The sequence below is a fragment of the Dipodomys ordii genome, unplaced genomic scaffold (genome assembly GCF_000151885.1).
Source record: "Dipodomys ordii isolate 6190 unplaced genomic scaffold, Dord_2.0 Scaffold161, whole genome shotgun sequence".
NCBI lineage: Eukaryota > Metazoa > Chordata > Mammalia > Rodentia > Heteromyidae > Dipodomys > Dipodomys ordii.
Window position 1 is genome coordinate 3,882,551 of NW_012267377.1, and position 11,308 is coordinate 3,893,858.

Below are 11,308 nucleotides of genomic sequence, written 5' to 3' on the forward strand. Positions count from 1 at the left end.
GAGGATCAGGATTCAAAGCTAACTAGGGCAGGAAATTCCATGAAACTTTTTAAATATATATTTTTATTGTAAAGATACTGTACAGAGGGGTTACAGTTACGTGAGTAAGGTAATGAGTACATTTCCTATCAAGCATTGTTACCCCCTCCTTTGTTTTTCCCCTATCACCTCTTTCCTCCTCACCTCCCCAACTCCTCCCACCCCCCCCCACCACAAAGTTGTAAAGTTCATTTTCAACAGTGTCTTGTACATCTCATTTTTACAATGGGTCAACCTGGATCCTTATTTCAGCATTTTGTTATTTCCCTTTCCCTTCCCAAATTAGAAAAATGTATATACAAGATGCAGGGCACCAAATCAAATACAGTGAAAACATGGGTTATACCATCGGGAAAGAACATACAAAAGAAACAAAAAAAATCACATAGTACATTATAAGTAAAAACAACAGCAAGAAAGACAAAACCTCTTGTGTCCCTATCTTGGGGTTCATTTTGCTTAGCACCATCTTATATGGTCATATATGCAAAGCTTTTGACCTTTTCTGCTTGTCCTAGATATATACTAGTTATTGCAGATAAGGGAAACCATGGGACCTATGTTTCTTTGGGGTTGGCTTACTTCACTTAATATAATTTTTTCCAAGTCCATTTGGGTGCTATCATTGGACAAATGGGATTGCATGAAACTGTAGAGCTTCTGCATGGCGAAGGACATAGCTAGCAAGATCAATAGAAAGCCCATGGACTGCAAGAAAATCTTCACTAGCCATACAACAGACAAGGGTCTTATATCTAAAATACACTCATATCTAAAATAACTCAAAAAATTAAGTCCCCCAACAACAAATCCTCAAAGAAACAACTACCCGACAAGTAAGTGGGCTAAAGACTTAAAGAGAGACTTCCCTGAAGAGAAATTAGAATGGCCAATAGACACGTTAAGAAATGCTCAACTTCTCTAGTCATAAAAGAAATGCAAATCAAAACAACATTGAGATTCCACCTCACCCCAGTCAGAATGGCTATAATCAAGAAATTTAATAACAACAGCTGCGGGAGGGCATGTGGCCAAAAGGGAACCACACTGCATTGTTGATGGGAGTGTAAACTTGTTCTACCATTTTGGAAAGCAGTATGGAGGTTCCTCAAAAGACTCCACATAGAGCTCCCCTATGACCCAGCAATCCCACTTTTGAGCATTTACTCAAATTATTACAAACAAGGCCATACTAAAGCTACCAGCACGACTATGGTTATTGCAGCATTATTTGCCATAGCTAAGATATGGAACCAACCAGATACCTTGATGAATGGGCTTCTTTTTGCTCAAGGCTAGCACTCTACCACTTGAGCCACACTGTGGTAGAGTGCTAGCCTTGAGCAAAAAGAAGCCCAGGGTCAGTGCCCAGGCCCTGAGTTCAAGCCACAGACCAACAAAAAAAGAAAAAACATCCTTACACCTCACCAGTTTGGATATGAGGATGGCCATCTGCTGGTATCTCATGCATGTAATCTAAACCACTCAGGAGGCTAAGATCTAAGGATTGTAGTTCTGAGACAACCTAGGAATGAAAGCCTGTGAGAGACTCTTATCTCCCATTAGCCACCAGAAACAAAAAACACAGTAGTGGAGCTGTGGCTCAAGTGGCAGAGAATTAGCTTTGAGCAAAGAAGCTTAGGGACAGTGCCCAAAAAATGGAAGAAGGAAGGAAGGAGGGAGGAAGCAAGAAAGGAAGGAATGAAGGAAGGAAGGAAGAAAGAGAGAGAGAGAAAGAGAGAGAGAGGGGGAGGACTATAAAATGTTTTCTTACAGCTTGGAAAGTTCTCTTGCCCTGTCAGGATGGGCAGGAACATGGGTCAGTGTGCATCCACCATTAGCTTGATTAAAGAAGGCATCATGGCAGATGCAGCTTGCACCTGGCAGTCTGCCAGGAGATGCAAAGCACAGAGCTTAAATGAACACTTTCTTACAGATATTTAAAAGAGGGAGGAATGCCAGGCACCAGTGGCTCACACCTGCAATCCTGGATACTCAGGAGGCTGAGATCTGAGAATCTTGGTTTGAAGCCAGCCTGGGCAAAAAAGTCCCTGTGAGCCCCTTATTTCCAATTAACCACTCAAAAACCAGACATGGTGCTGTGGCTCAAGTGGTAGAGCGCTATCCTTGAGCACCAAGAGGCTCAGGGACAGCACCCAGGCCCTGAGTTCAAGCCCCACAATGGACAAAAAGTAAGGGGCAGGGGGAGAAATGAAGGGAAGAGAGAAAGGAAGGAAAACCCAGTGATTTTAGTATTCCATGTCCCATGTTAGGAATGAGTCATAATTGGAAGAGTAAGTACATGTTAAGTAGAGCAAAAGGTATGTAGTCACTGCAAGCTGACTTGGACATTTTGCCTTTAAAATTCCATGTTTTGTGCAAACTTAAGTGTGACTACTGAGTGAAGCCACGTTTGTTTGGAACATCACCATCAGAGGCATGTCTGAAGTGGAGAAAAAATACCAAGATCTTTATTTTCCTTATTTTTGTTTCCACCTGGGAAAGGCTGCATTCTAAAATGTTTAACTCTGTGGCTGTCTTCATCCATTCAGACTGCTATAATAAGATAACCATAGACTGGGAAGCACATAAGCAAAGAAATCTCTTCCTCACAGTTTTAGAGGCTGGAAAATCCTAGCTCAGTCCACTAACAGATTCTGTGTGTGATGGTGGTGCACTTTCTGGTCACACATGGAAGCTTCTGGCCATGTGCTCACAATGTGGAAGGTTTTTCTTAGGGTTTTCCCTCAGGCCTCTTTGATAAGGGCACCAACCTCATTCATGAGTGCACCCCATAACCCAGTCACCTCCCAAATATTCCACCTTCTAAGATCACCACTTTGAAAGTGAAGATTGTCATGGAGAAATGGGATCAGAAACATAAACATTTAGATCTCAAACTGCTATTGGTTGGATTTGAACTCAAAAGTGATTGCATTGGGGGAAAAAAACCTACAGGAAATTATAAACAGTGCTCAGTTTCCCAATCTAAAAGGAAAGCAGTAAATGTACCCTTCCTGCATGCCTGAGCTGTGCGCTGAATTCATCTGTATTTCAGGTAGTAGATTCCAGACTTGTCTCAGTGTTCGATGCCAGGGAGCTGGAGCTGGTGATAGCTGGGACTGCCGAGATTGACCTGAATGACTGGCGGAACAACACGGAGTACCGGGGAGGTGAGCTGACAGTGAGATCTTAACAAACTGTTGTTGTTGTTGTGGTTGGAGTGAAATCAACCATTTTAAGGTCGACAATTCAGTAGACTTTAGGACATTGAGAATGTTCTTCAACCCTACCCTTTAGCTAGTTTCAAAACATAATTATCACTCCAGAAGGAAATTATGTACCCATTAAGCAATTGTTCTCCACTCTCCTCTCTTTCCTCTAACCAACCCACAGAAACTCAGTCTGCATTAGGTTTCTGTGGCTTACATGTTCTACATATGTTGTATAGATAGAATCACACAAAATGCTATCTTTTGGGTCTGTTGCTGGTACTGTGGCTCAAACTCAAGGACCTCAGACTCTTACCTTACTTGGCTTGCTAGCTCATGGCTAGTGCTTTACCACTTAAGCCCTGCTTTTTGCTGATTACTTGGAGATAGAGTCTCATGGACCATACCCTACAGGTTTCAGCTAGGATTCCAGGCCTGAGCCACCAGCTTCCAACAGGTCTAGCTTCTTTGACTTAGCATACTGTTGGGAGATTCAGCCACATGGTAACATGTGTTACTATTTCATTCTTTTCTTAGGCCGAGTAATAATCTGTCATCTGCATATATGATTCATCATTTTGTTGTGATTTGCAGTGCAGTGTGAGAGATTGAACCTAGGATCCTGTGCTTGCTAGACAAGTACTTTACCACTAAGCCACATACATCCCCAGCCCAATTCATCACACATACACACACACACACACACACACACACACACACACTAAAAAAATGGTCTGCTGGGTATTGGTGGCTCACACCTGTAATCCTAGCTACTCAGGAGGTTGAGATCTTAATATCCTAGTTCAAAGCCAGCCTAGGCAGGAAAGTCCCTGAGACTCTTTTTTTTTTGGTTGGATGTGGGGCCTGAACTTTGGGCCTGGGTGCTGTCCCTCAGTTCTTCAGCTCATGGCTACCGCTCTACCATTTGAGCCACAGCGCCACTTCCGGTTTTTTCTGCTTATGTAGTGCTGAGGAATTGAACCCAGGGCCTCATGCATGCAAGGCAAGCGCACTACCACTGAGCCACCTTCCCAGCCCTCCCTGAGACTCTTATCTCCAATTAACGACCAACAGAACTGGGAGTGGAGGTGTGGCTTAAGTGGTAGAGTGCTAGCCTTGAGCAAAAAAATCTCAGAGAGAGTGCCCAGACCCTGAGTTCAAGCTCCAGGTCAGCACCAAAACTAAAAATAAACCTTGGCCTTATTTCAATGCAATGCTAATGTTTATTTTGCTTCCACCTGAACTTTCGTTCATAATCCCTGGCCTAAGTCCGTGACAACTCACAGGGAATGCTCCATGTATAAAGCAGCTCCCAGGAGCCTGCATGTCATCAGGAATGTTGTCTCTCTCCTATAAACATGGAGCTCTCTTTGCCTCAGTCCTGATTTTCTGCCACAGGGTCCTAAGTATGGTCTGTTTGAGTCCAATTTCTAGTCCCTCCTTACTATTCATTCTTGCTAAACTAGCCTTGCCAAAACAGGTCACTTCCCTATCCACAGATGAGTTCCTTACTACTTACAGGAGTTTGGTGGTTTTTAAACACTTTTTTAAAGCATCAAAACTCGTTGTTCATAGAATATATTGTAGAGAAAGAGAGACAGAGAGAGACAGAGAGTTAGGGGTACTGGCTTAGCATCCCTCATTCCCCAAATACACTCAGCCACAAGAAGCCTTGAGCCTCTGGGCTAGCCTAAGGTGTTGAGTCAGAACATCTCTGCTCACCTAAGGCCTCTAATGCTGCCAACTCTCTTCCCCATCCACACATTCTCTTCTGTACTATCTGGGTTCCGGGTTCCTGTATGCTTTCCTCCGTCACTGTATTCTTTATTTTCCCTGCAAACATGCCCTCCACATCCCTTCTACCTGTAAGTACTGAGCTCCCTCCCACCAAACTTCCTTTATGATGTTTGCTCCATTTCTACCCCAGCCCACATAACTGTCTCCCATCTTTGAATGTTTCTTCATTTCTAGTGAATCACTTATCTTAACTGATCCATCTGAGGCTGGTCTCCCCATCCATGCTCTGAGAGGGTCAGTATGTCTCCCATGGGCCCAGCATGTCTGAGCCTAGGCTTGACTTGGAAAACAATTGTGTAATAGGACAGAATTTCCTTTTGAGGGGAAAATGGCTGGGGGAATCCTGAGCCTTCAACAGGCTTGCTGTTCACCTTCATCTTCTTTCATGTTATAGACTCTGCCATGACAAGTGAGACACCAGAACAACTAATGCATGATAAGATGCTATATTCATGGAGGGTCTATCTTAGCCAAACCAAGCCTTTTCAGTCTTTGGCTACATTTATATAAGGCAAGAATATTCCAGGGAAGTGTCCCAATTGTTTAAATAGAAAGCAAATGTCTCCTAGGATATGTCTCAGAATATAAACTCCTTTTATAAAATAGCTATTTTCTAAAGCTGTGTTTTGTTTAAAATGACCTAGTTTAGTTGCACAAATGCTTTTAGACTTATATAAAGGCCACAATTAGTGAAATCAGCAGACCAAAGCTACCGTTTGGTTAACATACCTATTGTGCTCCATTCTCTCTCTGTGACTGCTTTGTCCTTTTCCCAAAGCCTCTCTTCTTCTCTGTCCTTGTTCGCATCAGGTTATCACGATGCACATCTTGTGATCCGCTGGTTCTGGGCTGCAGTGGAACACTTCAATAATGAGCAGAGACTAAGGTTGCTTCAGTTTGTAACAGGAACCTCCAGTGTACCCTATGAAGGCTTTGCAGCCCTGAGAGGAAGCAATGGGCTTCGGCGCTTCTGCATCGAGAAATGGGGGAAAATCACATCTCTCCCCAGGTACAGAGCTCCCACCAACCTTCAGGAAAGCTCACAGAAGAGTGCAAAGCATTTTAATTTAGGTGATCATCCTTTGTGATGGAATCCTTGCTTGTCATTCCAAGTTTCTTTGTTATTTGAGTTACAAGTGAGGTGTACCTGAGATTTGGGTTAACCTTATATCCATAGTGACATTTTGATGATTGGGGCCACTGGACTGCAATGTCTTGGTGCATGTGCTAACCACAGAACACTTTCTTATCCATATATAGTCTAACTTAATTTCAAGTGGAATGTCAGAATACGGGGAGGAAGACAGCAAGGGCGTTAGTCAAAAATGATGGAAGTGGCAGGCACCAGTGGCTATGCAGAGGCTGAGGTCTGAGGATCATGGTTCAAAGCCAGCCTGGGCAGCATAGTCTGTGAGACTGTTATCTCCAATAAACTACCAAAAGCTAGAAGTGGAGCTATGGCTCAAGTGATTGAGCAAAAGAGCTCAGGGACAGGGCCCAGGCCCTGAATTCAATCCCCAAGACTGGCAAACACACACACGCACACACACAAACACACACACACACACACACACACTGGAAGTTCAAAATAACCCTTCCAGCATAATAATGTATATACCTACATCATATCACTAGAAATTCCATATTGGTGTGTGCATCATTTTATTTCTGATTGAAAGAGGAAAGGTGTATTTGAAAAGAGGAAAAGTGTATTTGGCTTCACAGTTTTGAAAGTTTCAGTCGGTTACTAGTTGGTCCCATTGCTTTGGGCCTGAGTGGGACAATACTCACCTGGCAGAAGGAGGCTCATTCAACTCACAGCCAGATGGGGAAAAAAGTGGAGAAATAATAGAGTAGAATCTCCATATCTTCTTTAACAGCAGGCTCCCAATGGCCTAACTTCCTCCCAGGGGGCTCCCCAGCTTGAAGATTCCACCACTTCCCAATAGTGATAGACTTCCTGGTCGCTAGTTACCTTGTGGGGACCATGCCTTCAACACACAGGCTTTTGAGGTATTGTTCTAGACCCCAACCACAATAACTTTTGCTAAATCTCTAACATGCAAAGGTGTACTGGTCTATAGTTCTCATGAAACTTTCTGGTGTCCTGAGGACATCTGATGTTGGAAAGTACTGATGGATATTGGGGGTATCCAATTCTCAGAGTCAGCCTTCACTTGGGTCAGCAGCAGAACCTCAGCTCATCTGCCTAGTCCCATCAAGAGCTGAGTTTACTGAACTAGGTCTACCAAGAGAATAAAAAGGCAGAATTTCCAGTCATGATAGATTTTGAGAATGTTGACATCAGCAGAGTGGAATGTGACATGGTGGCATTGGAAAGATCCATGAGGAGTTTCAAAACATCAATTAGGAGTTGAAGGTGATTCACTTGGCTGGTAAGCCATGTGAAAAAAGGCCAGGGCCTTAAGTCACCATAAATATGACCCAGTTCCTAAAATCATTATCACAATGATGGCTGCATTAATAAGAGACTCTTGGGATGATTCAGAGGGTTATGAAAGGCATTCATGTGTATTCTGTGATCCATCCTCCCAGTAACCCTCTGTGGTGCACACAACACATATTATTATCTCAATTTTACAAGTGAGAAAACTGGGGCGCTGAAGGACTAGCTGACTTTCCCAAGGTAATAAAGCTACTCAGGGATCTGAAGATGGTCTTCCACATCTGATTCCATTGCTCACCCACTGCTCCACACTGAACTGGCCACTCTTGGTCCAGTGCACAGACAATGAGGTCAGCCAGTGTTCTGTGCTGTCCAAGCCACACCTGGAGGGTGGTGATGGTAAGCATGAAGGAATGCGGGAGCCATTGTGACTTGGTTATATTCATTCATTCTCGATGAGACAAAGTAGAATTTATCTAGGGGAGTTAACCAAGGCTATTGGTAAATACAACAAGAAGGAACTATTAAAGTGGCACTGGCCATCAAGAGCAAGTGTTGTCTGCTAATGCCTTCAGTTTATTCCTCCAGATTATCTCTTATGAAGTTAATTTGGTTCTTTCTAAATTGTGAACATGAGATTTTTCTTTCTACACACAAGGGTTGTTAAATGATCAGTGGAAAGAAACCAAGATATCTGCTCACCTCTCACTTCTATTTCACCTATTTCCAAGGGCACAACTGGGATTTTCCTGCCCCACTTAACTTGATTAGCCATGGCCCTGTGTATGTTCTAGTTTCAGAAATTTGGAACACTGAGAATAAAACTGTGATCATGGTCTGATTTCACGTACTGACTTTGCTTTCCCTGTCCTTCAAACACTCTAGTGGTATGCAAAATATTTCAACTATTTTCTTCTTTGGACATGAACTTGAATCTTAGATAATGATTGCAGATAACTCAGATAATCTGTCAATTTTTGTATTTCCTCCCAGTCAAGTCCTTAAGATCTAAGGCTCTTAAGACCTAAGTCCTTAAGGCCTAAGACTCTATTGTCCTGTGCCTGTCCTACAAACTGAAAAAGATAGGGGACTGGGAGAATGGGCTGGTGTTTGTCCCACAAGAACAATGAGGACACTGAATGGATGGATGGTGGGAAGGCAAAACACCAGCATCCTCCCAGATTCTCTCAGTGCAGGAAATTCCATTTCTCCTCTGTGGGTGATGAGTCTGTCATTCACTGCTGGAGACCCACAGGGGAGCTTTCCAGCCACAGGTGTTAGCAGCCCGTCAGGGAAAACATTCTTGGTCAAGGGCAGACCCTGGCAAGTATGGGCTTACAGGATGCAACACATACCAAGTAAGACAGACCTAGGGAGGTGGTGTGGTAATGCCCAAGGCATGAGGATGGGCTGTCTTGAAAAGCTCAGGTATGCTTGAAAGGCAATACTTGGGTATAGGTGGAGCATGTTCAGTTGTGGCAAAGGATTCAGGTTTGTCTCCCGGGTACACCCAAGATGGATGGAGAAGTGCAACTCAGAAATCCAGAACAGAGAGAGCAAGGCAAGGTGTGACATTATCCAAAAGGAAATATACTCATTACCTTAATTATATAACTGTAATCCCCTCTGTATATCACCTTTCTAATAATAATTTTTTAAAAATTGAAAAAAAAAAAGAATTCCAGGACACTGTTGATACATGTAGTTTCCAGAGGTCCAGAATTCAGATCTAGACAAGGAGACATAGGAATTCATATTCCTTTAATAGTGATATTTCTACATCCTCCACTGGCTGGGTCTAAGTTCATATTTGAATTGCAAAAACTGACTGATAGCATAAAGTTGATTGCTATTTGTATTGTAGTTAATTTACAAATGCCAGCTCCCTATGTCTTTTCATTCTGTTCCCTCAACCTATCCATGAACATCTAGACAGATATTATGATTTGCAGTGTATTATGCTTGTCCTAAATCATGGTTCTGCTCACTTGAAGTCATAGATATATCCATAACCATCAATATTCATGAAAGACTCTCATCGATCTTCTCTCCCCCATCAGGGCCCACACATGCTTCAACCGATTGGACCTTCCACCATATCCCTCATACTCCATGTTGTATGAGAAGCTATTAACAGCTGTAGAAGAAACCAGCACATTTGGACTTGAATAAGGAAAGGGAGCCTCAGCCAACATTGTCCCGGCCAGTGACATCACCCTTTTCCTCTCTCTCCCTTAATCAACTTTCCTTTAATTTTGGTATTCCATGATTTTTGTTTGTTTTCTAATTTTCAAACCAAATCAGGATTGACAAAAGCTGTGCATGAAGAACTGCCTTCTTCTAAGATCTAACTGTCAGGCTTATCTCCTCTGTTTCCAATGAACTGCTAGCCTGTATGCAATATTTAAACAACAACAACAACAAAAACTAAGAGCTGTCTCAAGGTCTGTTCATATCTCCACATACCTCCATTACTAACAATGAAATATGAATGCAAGTTACGCTGCACCTGAGCAAATGACAAGCGATGTTTACGTCCATTTCTATCATGTAGGAGAAATTTTGAGCCGTAAGCATTCCAAGCTTTTATATGCACACGTCTTCTGAGCAGAACCACCATTTTATTTTAATAGTTTCTATCAACCAACTCCAGACCTAGGAGCTGATCAACTTTTTGTTTTCTTCTTGCTCTACTTCCCCCCCTCTCACACCCGAGCATTCTATCCATCCAAAGGACAGCAGTGGCAAGACTGAAATTTTTCTACACTTGACTCGTGATTCCTAGGTGGCATCAGTCCTATCAGCTTGGACCAGCCTAGACATATGGTGCAAATATGACACTTCCAACTATTAACAGCAGCAAGCAAAGCACGTCCTGCTGATATAAGGCAGTGCATCCCAAAGGTTGTGGGGACCTGGGGCTCGACTGGAGTTCAGAGAAGTCTAGAAGGAGGAGCACCCATAGGGAGCACTCACCACATCAGAAGCACAAACTTGTGCACATGTCCAAGAAGGAAACCTTCCTTGATTGATGTAACCAAAGGATGAGACTTCAGCCCCCATTGTGTTGAATGTGGGTGACAGAAGAAAGAAAAGGACATATTGCATTCATTTGAATATTCAAATTATGTATTGTTTTTGTTCAGTCCAGCTATGGCTTTTCACACGTACACACTCACACACACACACACACACACATACACAAAAATGTACAGATAATCTCATGATTTGTATTAAAGCCAAATTTATTTACTTGGCAGACAAACTTTCTTGTTATCTTTGATATTGATTTTTTTCCTTGTACATTTTTCTCTTTATTTATTTATTTTTTAATCATGATGCTCAAGTTCCTTCACATCTGACTGTCCCCAGGGACCACACTAACTAAGAAGCTGCAGAGAGCGATGGTGCTTGTTAGGGATCAAGGGCAATATGTACTTCTCCTTCATCCACAGCATCCTCAAAGGCACGTTCATGTGTGTCCAAACAAATATCCAAGTTCTTTTAGCATTCACTAAAGTGATATCTCAGAAAACGATGTTTTTTTCTTTTAGAAAAACAGTTGTAGGCTTCCATAACAGCCTGAAATCTTGATTACATTTGAGATAAACCTAACCATAATGGTCATTGGCTATTTTTGTAATCTTGTATCCATGTTGTCAGAAGTGTGTCTTAAATGAAAGTGTTTTATCTTCACTGGGAAAAGAAGAGCTAGATACTCAATTATTTAAATATTATCTTGTGTTTCCAGGATATTAGAACAAGGAAGAAAGGTAAGACAAAGTTAATTTTAGATGATGTTATGCCTTCTGGCTCAGTATACCAGTTTGTGTCTGTACCGTGCATCTTTTAG

General features: G+C 42.4%; 1 protein-coding gene across 1 annotated transcript in view; it reads left to right on the forward strand.

Annotated features, from left to right (window-relative positions):
* The window catches only part of Hecw1 (HECT, C2 and WW domain containing E3 ubiquitin protein ligase 1), a 163,979-nt gene extending 154,352 nt beyond the window's left edge, over nt 1-9,627 (forward strand). Inside the window, exons 24-26 of the mRNA XM_013033006.1 lie at nt 3,098-3,212; nt 5,859-6,057; nt 9,516-9,627. Of these exons, the coding sequence (XP_012888460.1) occupies nt 3,098-3,212; nt 5,859-6,057; nt 9,516-9,627 (426 nt within the window). The remainder of the gene's footprint in view (nt 1-3,097; nt 3,213-5,858; nt 6,058-9,515) is intronic.
* Nucleotides 9,628-11,308: the final 1,681 nt, after the last annotated feature.